General features: G+C 43.8%; 1 protein-coding gene across 7 annotated transcripts in view; it reads left to right on the forward strand.

Annotated features, from left to right (window-relative positions):
* DCLK2 (doublecortin like kinase 2) overlaps positions 1 to 13,939 on the forward strand; it is a 149,073-nt gene that overhangs the window by 124,126 nt on the left and 11,008 nt on the right. For all 7 annotated transcript variants that reach the window (XR_009399182.1, XR_009399183.1, XM_059373575.1 and 4 more), the window contains 4 exons: positions 5,955 to 6,088; positions 6,495 to 6,572; positions 11,995 to 12,091; positions 13,031 to 13,111. Coding sequence is in view for 5 of the 7 variants with exons in the window: in XM_059373575.1 (XP_059229558.1) it covers positions 5,955 to 6,088; positions 6,495 to 6,572; positions 11,995 to 12,091; positions 13,031 to 13,111 (390 nt within the window). In the remaining 2 variants the exon portion in view is untranslated. The remainder of the gene's footprint in view (positions 1 to 5,954; positions 6,089 to 6,494; positions 6,573 to 11,994; positions 12,092 to 13,030; positions 13,112 to 13,939) is intronic.

A 13,939-nucleotide genomic window follows, 5' to 3' on the forward strand; every position in this document is an offset into this window, starting at 1 on the left:
CTCTCCTGTTCCTGACTCTTCCCCACCCATCTGTCCAGAGTGGCACTCAACCTCCATGGCAGCTGTCGTACACACAGCTTGCTCATTGGGCCAACCTTTGTGTCCACACCGTAGAGGAATTTTAGGGATGCTGATTAGGAACTTCGATCAACACACAACCCTCCTCCCCGCCCCCCCAAACACCCAAACGCACAGGACCATTTTTTCCTCAATTTCCACTTTTCAGGGCTGAGTATTGTCATCATTACAGCTTAGGAGGTGGGATTTTGTGAGTATTCTACATCATGGATAATCCAAACTCTGATTTTCCCATCCCCAGTCATTAGTTAAGACTTAACTTTATCAACACCATTACATATCACTGTTTATTTCCATACTGGTCTACATTTGCAATATCCTGTCTCCTGGCAACATGGCAAACACGTTCCTCTCATATGACACTGAGCAAAAGGTATGTCTTCTTTGATATCACTCCTAACTCCCCAGACAGAGTCAGTCATGGCCCCCTTTCATTTCTGTTCTATGTGCCCTGGTGTGGTGAGTTTATCATGTACTTGAGTGACTCCTTCTCTAGATAAAGCGCTATTAGGGGCAAGGTTTTTGTCTCCATTATTTTCATGTCGCCAGTGCCCTGAACAGTGCCAAGGAAGCACAGACTGGACATAGAGTAAATGGTTGGTGACTGAGCACTGGTAGTCACTCAGCTAGCTAACATCTGGCACTCAGACTCAAGTCTTTGCAGCTTGTCTCATACTTGCACTGTACAAGTAATTGTTGAAAGGAATATGCATTGATGTTGAGGCTTTTAGGCCATCCTGGGGACTTTCTGCTAATCCATTCTCTACTTTTGGTAATACCATTTGATGATCTGAGTATCCACTTCAAAGTATGTGAGTTTGTTTGTTGGTTGGTTTTTTCTTATTGTCTTCTGCGTTGAAGAGTTATGTTTCATGTCTAGGTTCTCTTATTGGGAAAATAAACGTCCTTTCTCTGTAAAACAGGATGTATTATAGACTTGGTTTTATGAACTCTAAGGAGGAACAGAGACAGAATTATAGACTGGGCCTTGGGATAGAAGTGAGGATATGGTGTTCTCTCCTCAAAACAGTCTTCCCGGGGCACCTGGGTGGCTCAGTGGGTTAAAGCCTCTGCCTTCGGCTCCGGTCGTGATTCCAGGGTCCTGGGATCGAGCCCCACGTCAGGCTCTCTGCTCAGTGGGGAGCCTGCTTCCCTTCCTCTCTCTCTCTGCCCGACTCTCTGCCTACTTATGATCTCTATCTGCCAAATAAATAAATAAAATCTTAAAAAAAAAAACAAAACAAAACTTAAAAACAAAAAAACGTCTTCTTGGTCATTATGACCTTATAGTGTCTGTCAGTGTCTGTCTGTCCTGCATGGAACTGAGGTTGTCCAGGGGCTCCACAAGCAAAGGTAACAAGGCTTTGTCTGGCTGTGGCCAGATGTCAATGCCTTGGTATTAATGAGGATGCCTCCTTTGTTTCTCCCTGCTATCCCTGGCCCACTTCACCCTGGTGGCTGTGGTTACTGACATTTTCTGGAAATACAGAGCCACGGGTCCCTAAGGACAATAGGTTACTGTGCAGCCAGCTCACACTGCAGCTCTGATGGCTGAAGCCTGGGAGAAAGGTGACTGAGGCCTTGGCGAACTGGCTGTAAGCTAGGGAGGGTCTGTTTCCCAGAATGTCAATTCCATTCTTACTTCCCTTTTCTTCTGTTTTCCACTCACAATGTACAGAACATCTCAGAGTCTGATCCTGCCTCCCTTTCTCGTGCCACATGATGGGGACCAGGGTCTCCAACATGAACTGTCTTAGAATATAACCAGAAAATTGGAACCAACTTCCTCATCCTGTCTAACTTGGCTCAGACGAGTCTTCACCCTGTCTTCAAGACCTGCTGTGACCCCACTTTGCTACCCAAAGGGGAAGAGAAGGAAGAAGATGATAAAATGGATGTCTGGATAAGGCTAAAGTGTGATAGAAAAGGGTCAGGCTTTGGAAGCCCTTAGCTGCACAGCTCTAAGTAAAATATAAGCCTGCTGTTGAGAACTTAATTAGATCACTCTGCAGATTCTACAGTTAGTCAGCAGGATGGCATTATTGCCTCAGGATGAGAAAGTGCCATTGAGGCACTGAAAGTAAATACACAGAGTGACTGTCAGCCTCTTCCTACCCTAAAAGCAAATTCCGTTGTTAAGCACCAAAGCATTCACACATCTGATTTGCATCCCCTTCTCCGGGAGCAGCGTCATAATTTAAAACCCTGCCAGTAGAGACGTATGGGTCGCCGTGTCAGGGAGCACGGGAGTGGCCATTAATGCCGTGAGTTACAGCCCGGTGGTGCCCTGTCAGACTTAACTATGGGAGACCAGTGATAAATTCTGCTTTTCCAGGAGTTCTGGAGACCGGGGAGAGAAGACGTTTGGTTTCTCATATTTGAAGCCCTTCTAAATCATTATGTTGACGTTTTATTTAGAGAACACGTAGCGTTCGCTTTGTATGTGGGATCTGCATTCCTCACATCTTCAGCTTTTGCATTCTGAACGCAGCCTCTGACAGAGCATCTCTTCCATGTGTGGTGGGGCATTTGAGCACCGCAGGGCTGGTGTCCCGGTCATGATGGTCAAGACTCTCTCAGCATCTGTGTGTGGGTGCAGGCTGCCGGCAGGCTTCTTCCAGGCCCACTGTCTTGCGTTTAGACCTAGAGCTGGTGCAGTATGGTGCCATGAGGGGGCAAAGGTACTGGTTGGAACCCCCACTTGATAGCTGCTTGTGACTTGAGTTCTCTGTGCCTCAGTTTCCCCATCTGTAAAACAGAGGCAAGAGTTATTTTCCTGTTCACCCAGGGGGGTGACTCTGTCTGGACTCTGGTCCAGTGAGATCATGTGTGGGAAAAGCATTGGAATCTCTCTGGTTCTGGGAGATGTCAGTGGCTGGGGAGAGAAAGGAGCACTCTGCCAGAACAGAAGGCCTTTGGAGCCCCTGTACGCACTCGTTCGGCTCTTTCTTCAAATCGGTCTCTTAAAGCAATGCCATATGTGTGTATGTCAGTGCCGGTCTTTTAAAGCGGTGTCACGAATGTGCATCTATATGTATAGATTGATAAATATTCCTGCTTTGAAGAGCATCTCCAGCTAAGATTCTGAAATGAACTCATATTATCTTTCACATATTTGCCTCTGGGTCTCATGTTGGGAAGTGATGAATCAGATGAAGTATTATTTCGGGCTTGTCTGCTCCTTATGACACTTCTCTTTTGATGTTTAGCCAAGGAGTGCCACTTGCCCAGACATAATTCAGTGATTATGAACTGCCCAGTACCTTTCTATTTATGGTCCTGCGTCTGACTCTGAATTCCTTATAGGCAATATGAGAAACGGGGCTTTGGGGACTTCTGAGTGTCTGACAACAACCCTCAAATACCCCTAGGCATCTGTAAATTACGTGTCTAAAGTAAACACTATTTTTCAAAAAAATGTACCTAATGAGTGTATTTTAAACTTGTAAAAACAAAATCACAATGACATTAATGAAACTTTTTTTTTTGCTTCCATGATACAGGCATTGAAAATTATAATGTTGCTTAGAATGTTCTTATCACTGCAGTTACTTGGGGGAATTTCTGAAGTCTGGGTTTCAGTAAATGCATCATAAATTCTAACTGTAATTCTCTATATCAGATTGTTCTCGTTAATGTTTACATTAAACATAATGGATGGAAAGTCGTCCTAAGACCCTGGCATGACTGAGAACCTGGTTTCTCTTGCTTTAGGCTAAATCATTAGTAGCTTAGAATATGCCTCTGCTGAGTTGTGGCGGACTCAGAATGATAAATATCTCTGAGGGACTCAACAGCCTCACCATTACTCCCCTGAAACTTGAAAGTCATAAAGACGTGTGCTGGGGATGTATACTTAGTACATAATTGTGAAAGCACTTACTAAAACGCTAAGGTGAAACACATTCTTCTTAAGCTGATGAGGACATCCCAGGTAAGGAATGTCAGTGTCACACTTTTTAAATGCCTCTACAGTTTGGGTATTGGTGACATGGGGGAGCCCTGATTTTGATGCTTTTTCATGATGTCTCTGTAAATTACTTCCCCTCATTAAGTATCAGACTCATGGAAAATGTTCTTAACATGCTTATCTTGAAAAAACATAATTTTCTAAATTGTTCATCTTTTAGTAAGAAATGATTTGAGTGAGGATCTGGTTCAGTTCATCGTAAAATATGAGGAAAAGCAAACTAAATAGAACAAAAATATAAAAGTAGAGAATGACATTACATTAGTACAGATTAGATCTCTGTATTCTGAAATTCACCATTCTCAAGATAATTCATCTCAAGATGAGTAGACAAGGATGTTAAAGTTCATGCAGTTAAATCTAAAAACCATCTATTTAGCATGTAGCTTTCAGATTTTGATCTCATAAGGAAAGTTTGCTTATAAATAAAATTAATTTTTTCTGATTATAGAACCAATACATGTTCATTATAAGGGTTTTGGAACTAGTGAAAAGTCTGTAAAGAAGAAAGCTGAAGGAAACTGCAGTGCTACCACCTAGAAATAAATTGACTATTTTGGTGTATTATACTGAATATATAATTTTGAATATTCTTTTCTTCTGTAATATAGTGAATATTTTCCATAGGATTAGTACTTCGTTGAAATGTGCTTACTAGTGAGTGTATTTTATTATAGGAATGTACCATAATTTATGAAGTCCTTGTCTTGTTCATTGTTCATGTTCTTTCCAATTTTTGAAAACATAGATAAATTCTAGATTGGTGGCATTGTGTGTAACCTTTGGGTTCATCTCTATTCCCTTAGGGTTGGGTCTTAAAAGCAAGGGTTAGAAATAATTTTTAAGAAATTTACATGTTGCTTAAATGTTTTCTAGAAAGATTGCTTCCCATGTAAACAAAGAGCGTTCGCATCTTTACCAGCATTTTTTTTTTAAGATTTTTATTTATTTGACAGACCGCAAGTAGGCAGAGAGGCAGGCAGAGAGAGAGGAGGAGGAGGAGGCAGGCTCCCTGCTGAGCAGAGAGCCGGACGCGGGGCTCAATCCCAGGACCCTGGGATCATGACCCAAGCCGAAGGCAGAGGCTTAACCCGCTGAGCCACCCAGGCGCCCCTTTACCAGCATTTTTAAACCGTTTGCAATATGATATTTATTTGATCTTATCAGCCAGACCTTCTGGGAAAAGGAAGGAAGGGGCTCATTCACTGAACCCTGATCCAAGCTTGGTCTCCTCACACCAACCCCAGGGGTCAGGGGCTGTTCTCATGTCTCCCAGGTGAAGAAACATGTTCAGGGAGTGGCTCACGAAGGTCACGCAACCAGGAAGCAGGTGGGGTGGTTGGTGATTTAAGTTCAGGCCGTCTGTTCCCAAAGTTTATTTTCTTTCTAAATTTATAAAATTTTTCCCTATGAAATATTTATGTTTGCCATTGACTGTCCCAAAAACAAGTCCAGATTTCATGTTCTAAGCTAAACATGGAAGTGTTTTAGTGGGCACGGTAAACAGCATTTCCGAGACTCTCAAGTACCTCACACACAGCAAACATGCAACAAAGGTCAGTTCCTGTTTCTGAGCTTAGAGGCCTCTCTGGCCATGTTGGGTAAGCAGCTGCCTGCACCCCAGCTGTTGTGTCCACAGGCACACATACTTATTATACTCCTAGGTAAGGAGCTTTAGCGAAGATGGAAGGTACTGTCTTTCTGATTTCACACAATCGTGCAAAATTTCTAAAGAAAAAATTCAGAGTTTAAAGCATCAAAAATAAATCATGGTGTTATTATCTCAGGGATTTTTTTTTTTAAGTTGATAAATACATGTATCTGTGTTGTTTCTATCTAATTCCAAAGGCCCTTTCAGAATCGCTGAGAAAAGGAGCTACTGACTGTTGGCTGGTTTCTGTTCCAGGTGTGTGAATATCCCGACGGAACCAAGTCCTTGAAACTGGGAGATTTTGGGCTGGCCACTGTGGTAGAAGGTCCTTTATATACAGTCTGTGGCACACCGACTTATGTGGCTCCAGAAATAATTGCTGAAACTGGGTAAGACTCCTGGTAGCTTTGGTTGGTACTTTCACTTTGGTGGAAGAAGGTATGTGCTGCCACCCCAGCTGCTGTGTATTCACGGGCCTCCTGGGAAGGTGGGGGGTGGGAGAGGCTGTTACCTGCATCGTGACTGTGATCTCGGGAACTCAGGTTTGTGCTTCTGTATCCAGGAGCCAGAGGCTTGGACTTTTGTCCCGAGGCCAGTAGTCCCCAAGATTGCAGTTAGGTTGGGAGAAGAGTAGATGCCTCTGTCCAAAGGGCAGTTAATTCCTCTACGTGAAATGAGTGCTTTGACACTGAGAAATTCCTTTTTCCTAACAAAGAAGCAAGTACTCCAGTAATGTGGAGGGTCCTTGGGAGTAATGTCTTTATTTCTTCTCCTCCACCCACTTTGTTTTCCCAGCTATGGCCTGAAGGTGGACATTTGGGCAGCAGGCGTGATTACATACATACTTCTCTGTGGGTTCCCACCATTCCGGAGGTCAGTGGCTCTTTGAGTAATAATATTTGAATTGTAAACTCTCTCCCTTTGATCAGCAGGCAGCCTCATCCTGGCAATCAGGACCAGAAAGTGGTCAATAAAAATGTCAGTTAAAAATTACATAAACATACCTTTCACTTTTTATCTTAATTTACAACCTATTACTGGATATTCCTTGACCACACTTTTGATGTGAGGCCAAGGCCTTTGCATGGTGTATGGCCCTTTGAGTTTCTTATGGGCATCCTTCTGTAAAACACACCCATCGTCCAATGTCTACAATTTCCATTCTCAGTCTTTTTCAAGGATAGTAAGATTTAAAGATGCTAGTGAAGCAATCTGATCCTTCTAGGTAAACAGAACTTTTTCCAGGTCTTAATAGTCATTTCTCCTACTTTATTTGACAGCAGGTCTTTTTTTTTTTTTTTTTAAACAACTCACTTTCCCAAATGGTCAACTTAGTTCTCATAGACTCATAGAAACAGTGAATTCTTTCTTTTAAAATTAATCTCACGGTTTACATAATATTTAATGAAGTAGAATTACAAACACTTTCAGCATAAATAGGCCTTGGAACCAACAGACCTACTCTTGGTAACCACATATCTCACCAGGTGGCAGGGCAGAGATGGCCACACAGAGGTGTCAGAGTGTGGAACAGATGGCCCAGGACACACTCAGTTCCCCAGCAGGGTGTACACGAAGGGAGTGCAGGGCTTTGACCACAGCGCCTCTTTTGGTCTGTTCCATCTTCTTCTTTGGAGCAAATGAATGCTTTGGAAGCAGAAGTTCAACTCATGATGCAAGTATACTTTTCTTCTGAGTTTTCTTGAGCTCTCTTTCTCTTCATTTTCATCCTCCATTTTGTTCATTTTACAACTACTGTTGAGTAGCCGCTGTGTGCCAGACACTGTTCTAAGTGTCGGGAATCATGTGGCAAACAATGCACATTCTCTGATGTCATAGTTATGGTGTGGTGTTAGGTCAGTAAGTTCAGCAGGTTGAATTCATTGCCCCTCCCCAACATTTTATTATAAAGCTTTGAAACACACAGGGAAGTTGGAAGGTGTATCCTTTTTAAATGGTCAGTTTTCAAATGAATTGAGCGGTTTTCTTTTTCGCTGACATTACAGTAGACACAACAGTGAGGACACAGAGATGTCAGTCTCTACTTCTGAGAGCCTTATGGTGTAAAGATGCCCATCACCAGAATATTGATCAAGAAGAATACACGAAACACATGAAGACCTGCTCCTTTGAGGCTGGGAAGGTTAAATGAAAGAGAGATTTGAGTGGGACCTTGTCCTTGTGGCTAGGGTTGGGTGTCTGCAGGTGGGAAGACCTTAGCAGTCAGCTTTTGCTAACTAACAAACCACTCTAAAAGTTAGAGCTGTCAGTTCCGTGGACTGACTGGGCCATTCTTCCTGTCTGGGCTGGCCAGCTGGGACGTGGAAGCTCCATGTGGCAGCATTCATGTGCCTGGTAGTTGGCTCAGTGTCAGCAGGAGCCATAGATAAGATTCTGTCAAGTGTCCTTCAGCGTTCAGTGGCTTAGCCTTGGTTTCACATGATGGTGGCTTTATAGGATTCCCAAAAGCGGCCAAAGAGAAGGCAAGTTCATTTGCCCAACCATTTTCCAAGTCTCTGCTTGATTCACTTTTTTTTTTTTTTTTTAGAGATTTTATTTACTTGGCAAAGAGAGATCACAAGTAGGCAGAGAAACAGGCGGAGTGGGGAGAGGGGGCAGCAGGCTCCCTGCTGAGCAGAGAGCCTGATTCAGGGCTCAATCCCAGGACCCTGAGATCACAGTCTGAGCCCAAAGCAGAGGCTTAACCCACTGAACCACCCAGGTGCCCCTTGACTCACTTTGCTGATTGATGTCCCATGGACCAAATGAAGTTACACTCCTGAGTCTAGAGTAAATGTGAGAGAAGATTTAACCAGGTCTGTTCATGGAGTGGAATGATTTGTGGCTATTTTACATTTATAGTTCCATTAGATTCTGGCTGGTTTGGGCACTGACCTGTTTGAGGAACTAGTCAAGTCCAGGGGGCAGTGTGTTTTGATGGCACATTATCATGGGGCCAATTATAGCAGGGGTGCCTTCCTAGGTTAACCCACCTTGGCGTCAGCTGGGAAAGGGTTATCAGGGATCAGTTTAGAGGAATGTGTGCTCACAACTCCCTCTAGTGTTTCCACGCACCAGGGCAGTCTACAAGTTTTTTTTTATTTGATTTTGCTTTTTACTTTTTAACAAAAGCGACACTGAGATTGAACAGTATGTGTCACTTGTGACTGGTTGCTCAGTGGACAGCAGCTTTTTTGTGGCAACTGGAGGTAAGTCTAGCTAATCAAAGCAGTCAAGCTGGTTACAAAAGCTGCTGACTTATATTCAGAAGCTGGTCCTGCAACCATGAGGTTAGCTGCAGCCCAAGAAAGTCTGTTCTTGGGGCCCCTGACATAAAGTGATAGTTGCATAACTGTACTGATAATATTGTTTTTTCTGAAATATACACTCATTCCCCAATAAGTGAATTGTATGAACATCCTTTGTGAGATAGTTTATAACATTTCAAGTAACATCATAGGACCTTTAACAATTTGCCATTGAAAAGAGAGAGTGTGCTCAGACTTATTGTTTTCAAGGTTTTTCTTACTGTACATTTTAAACATGCTGCACCTTGGTCCATGGGCTCTATTGTTTTAGGATTTAAAAGTGCCCTGAAAGCATCTCAGCCAGACTGTGGAGTATAAATGTGTTAATAAGTGCAGTGTAGATTTCATCGGAGTGACTTTTACTATGTGACTATTTCGAAGGATAAATTAGCTTTCTGTTCTTCTAGTGAGGGGTGGTCTGAAGTTCTCAAAGCACTTGCATTTCTCACTGTGGATCCTAAAAGGTGCCTTCTAATTGTCAAGACCCTGTAGGCTTGTGTTTGTTGACTCAGACTATTTTGCCAAGCACCTAGGTGACTTGCTGCAGGTACCTTTCCAACTTTTTAGCTGTATACTAACAAAATAAAAGACATCTATATTAATAAAACATAAGCTGTTTGGTATTCCAGAAAATAAAAGGGAGATGAGTAATAGGGACGGCTAAAAGGAACAGTTCTGGAGATGGGTGATTTTTAACATCTTTTTCTAACATTGTCTCCTGGGGTCCTCTAGTCTCCTAAAGATGTCTGTAAAACCTCATTGTGTTCTGTGCCTCCTTCACTCATCTGGAAGGAGACTCGAGCTGAGTTCAGTCACTAAGGAAATAACAGTGAAAAAGAAAACACATAGACACTTAGAAAGAAATAGTCTGTGGTGCCGTCATAGACAAGCACCTCCCAGGACAGCAGTGGGGATCTCTTGCCTCACCGGGCTGTCTGGCTTGACTTCTCCTCATTGTGCCTCTTGACCCAGACTTCATGGACTGACAGAGGTCAGTTCAGCTGGGCTTGGGGAGAGGTCACAGATGTTCACAAAGCTCACCGACTCTGCAGGCATGCGTGGAGATGTTTCGAGAGCAGTCCCAGGACACCGAAATAAAACAAACACCACAGTAAAGCGAGTCCAATGAATTTTCTGGATTCCCAGTGCATATAAAGGTTATGTTTACACTGTACTGTAGTCTATTAAATAGTGTGCAATAGCATTATGTCTAAAAAAACGAGTCATATACCTTAATTTAAAAATGCTTTGTTTAAAAAAAAAAAACAGGGGTACCTGGCTGGCTGGCTGGCTGGCTCAGATGGTAGAGATTACGACTCTTGATCTCAGGGGTCATGAGTTCAAGCCCCAGGCTGGGCATAGAGCCTACTTTAAAATAACAACAACAACAATAATAATATTAAAATAAAAATAATTTATTGCTAAAAAACGCTAACCATCATTTGAGCTTTAGCAGGTTGTAGTCGATGAGCACAGATCACTTAACAGAGTAATAATGAAACAGTGTGAAATATTGCGAGAGTTACCAAAATGTGACATAGAGACACAAAGTGAGCAAACGCCATTAGAAAGTGGTACGGATGGACGCACTCAACGCAGGGCTGCCATAAACCCTCATTGTGTAAAACAGAGATGATCTGCAAAGGGCAGTAAAGTGAAGCCCAGATAAAATGAGGTTTGCCTATACCCTTGTTCACTGAACAGGAGTGGGAATCATCCCATCATCAGGCAGCCCCAGAATTTGTCGCTAGGCACTGCCCTGCACGATTAACTTCTATGGACACCACAGCCACTTACTCCAAGAGGGCAATTAGCATGACTGGGCTTATGTGGTGGAGACTGGGGAGGGTCCTGTGTGAGTACGCTGAGCAACACGCCTCAGGGCCCTGTTGGCTGCTCCAAAGAGAGAGGTTGCACACTTTCCAGCTGAAACTGAGCGTCCAATCCTGGATTTGGACTCTAATAGCCCAGCCTGAGTTTTCCAGTAAGGCTTGGTAATGGCCTAAAAAGCTAATGACTTTGTTTTCTCGAGGCACCTGATGAATCCATGGGGGAGGGGCCCGGGGGGCCGGGAGGTGGCTCTGGAGCTCTGTTTTCTGTGAGTTTGGGGATATCCAGCTTCCCAAAGTGTTCCCAGTAGTGTTTGCACATATCCGCGCTTCTTCCGTCGCAGGCCAGGTCCTCATTCATTCATTAGGCACTGCTGTGTGTGCAAGAGCCCCTGTGAGGACTGATGCCCGCCGGGAGGTATCTGCAAGGTCCGGCCGCCTCAGCCTGTGGCAGCCCCAGTTGCCGTTCTTGGATGGGCTCTTTTTTTCAGGTGGAGCTTCAGTGAAAGTCGAGTTCCGGTGGGGAGCTCATTATGTCGTGAATATTGTATTCAGATTCTGGACTCCTCATACCTTTTTCATCTCTCGGCTGTTGCACTAATCTTCGCTGTTTTATTGGAAAAGCACATGGGAAGGGCAAGATCTGACTCGGATTTGCTACTTTTCCACTCTGATTGCCTCGAGAGATTAAATGAGGGCAGATGCTGAAGTGTTTGGGTTTTTTTTTTTTTTTTTTTCTGAAATAAGAATTGAGATTATTTGTGGATTCCATTTTTTCTTGAGTCCTTCCTTTATTTGGCACAATATATACAATCTAAAATTTGCCATTTTAACCATTTTTAAATGTACAGCTTTAGTGGCATAGGTACATTCACAGTATTGTGAAACCATCACCACTGTTCGTCTCCAAAATTACTTTGTCTTCCCAAGCTGAAACTGTACTCACTGAACAGACTCCTTGGGTCTTGGGTACTCTCTCTCCCTGATACTTAGGCCTATGGAAACGTTCTTTAGCACATTGTCTGAAAGGAAAAAATGGGTCATAACAAGTGAAGTTGAGAGATTGGACTCCTCTCCCCACTCTTATTGTGACCATTTTGTTGAAAAACTGTATGACGACGACTTTGGTTTCTCTCCCATTCTTTGTCACTGACTTAGTGAGAACAATCTTCAGGAGGATCTTTTCGACCAGATCTTGGCTGGGAAGCTGGAGTTTCCAGCCCCCTACTGGGATAACATCACAGACTCAGCAAAGGTACCCATATGGGTTTGTTGCTGTGGGTTGCTTTCTGTCGACCGGCCCTCCTCTGTTGTGTGGGGCTTTTGCAGCTCTTGGGAGTGAGCTCCAGGTTTTGTCTTAAATTTTATTGTGTGTGTTTCTTCTTTAAGTTCATTTCACAGTATAGTCTCTGAAACTTTTTTAAAGATTTTTAAAAAATTAACATATAATGTATTAATTTGTTTCGGGGGTACAGGTCTGTGATTCATCAGTCTTACATAACACCCAGTGTTCATTATATCATGTGCCTCCCCAGTGTCCATCCCCCGGTTACACCCATCCCGCCCCCACCACTCCCCTCCAGCAACCCTCAGTTTGTTTCCTGAGATTACAATCTCTTGTGGTTTTTCTCCCTCTCTGGTTTCATCTTGTTTCATTTTTTTCCTCTCTTCCCCTATGATCCTGTCCCTTGTTTCTTAAATTCCACATATCAGTGAGAGCACATGATAATTGTCTTGAAACTCTTAAGCAAATTCTGAACGCTGGACTGGCTGTCTTCCCAGTTTGCCCTGCCACCCTCCTATGTTTCTCTAAGCCCTAAACATTCATTCTTTCATTTCTTTAAGAAATATATATTGGACAGCCATCAGAATGTGGGAACAAGACAAGCCAACTTGCCAAAAGGAACGATACTGTGGGTTTTAAATTGTGGAATGATGATAATCACCAGAACTTTTAGGAGAGAACATCTTGGTTTAATGTAGACCCAGGAGAGACCTTCTCTTTTTTTGTGCTGCTGCAGCCGTGTCTATGTAACTGCCTGGTAGACAGCAGAGGTGTAGGTGATAATAGCTTTGATGTTGAAATGGCTGAGCAGCTGTGTTGGCTGGTTCTTTGAAGTACATGGTGCAAACTCAGATCCCTGTTTATGCTGGAATCCCCCACGTCGACTCCTCTGTGGTCTTCTTTTTCCAGGAATTAATCAGTCAGATGCTTCAGGTAAACGTCGAAGCTCGGTGTACTGCGGGAGAAATCCTGAGCCACCCCTGGGTGTCAGTAAGTACCCACGTTCTCAGGGAAGGAACATCTGTAAGTTCTGTAACCATCGGTGTGCATGCCGAGCCCTGCCTCCAAGTCCCACGACAGATGAACGGGCTGTTTTCTCTCATGAGCAAGTAGTGTGCAGGTAGCTCTCTGCGAGAAAGCAGTTGGCATGAGGATCTCGGAGTATTTGGCCTTGGCAAGTTACTGTCCCTTTCTGGCCCTCACCTTCAACGTGTGCAAAATGAAAGAGTTGGTCGGAATGCTCTCTTCAGAGCCTTTCACCTTTTGCCTTCTGTGCTTCTGGGGTTTGAGAGATTTTAGGATTTGCCTGGGGACGAGTGTGTTTCAGACCCTGATTCCTACGTCTTTATGGCATGTGCTCACACGAGAGCCGCAGGACACCTCCTGCTGTGGGTAGGCAGGCTGAGACACAGCCCCTTCCTGCAGCTGGGTGGAGGGGGCATGATGTCGACCAGAAATCTTTTGGGGTGGGTGGTGCCTCTGGGTCTAGGGTAAATGTGATCCATGAAATGGTGCTGGTGGGAGAGTCTGCATTTTCTTTACTCCCAGAGGCTCTGAGAGAGTGTGGTTAATGTGTGTAGCCAAGGGCTTTGGACAGCTTGTTGGGGCGGGGTGGCTCCCTGGGCCCCTCCGCCATCTCTGTGGTCCCTCACATCCTGACATCAGGCTTTGGTCTCTTGGATCCTGCCAAGGGACTTGGGTCTCAACCCGATTGGCTGAGATTCCACATTTCTTTATGAGCAGCCGAGACTTACAAGTGACAGAATTCTTGATTAAAATAATAAACTTTTCATTAATATTGTTGTTACAGTGGGAGGG

This window comes from Mustela nigripes, chromosome 1 (assembly GCF_022355385.1).
Source record: "Mustela nigripes isolate SB6536 chromosome 1, MUSNIG.SB6536, whole genome shotgun sequence".
In the NCBI taxonomy this organism is placed as follows: domain Eukaryota; kingdom Metazoa; phylum Chordata; class Mammalia; order Carnivora; family Mustelidae; genus Mustela; species Mustela nigripes.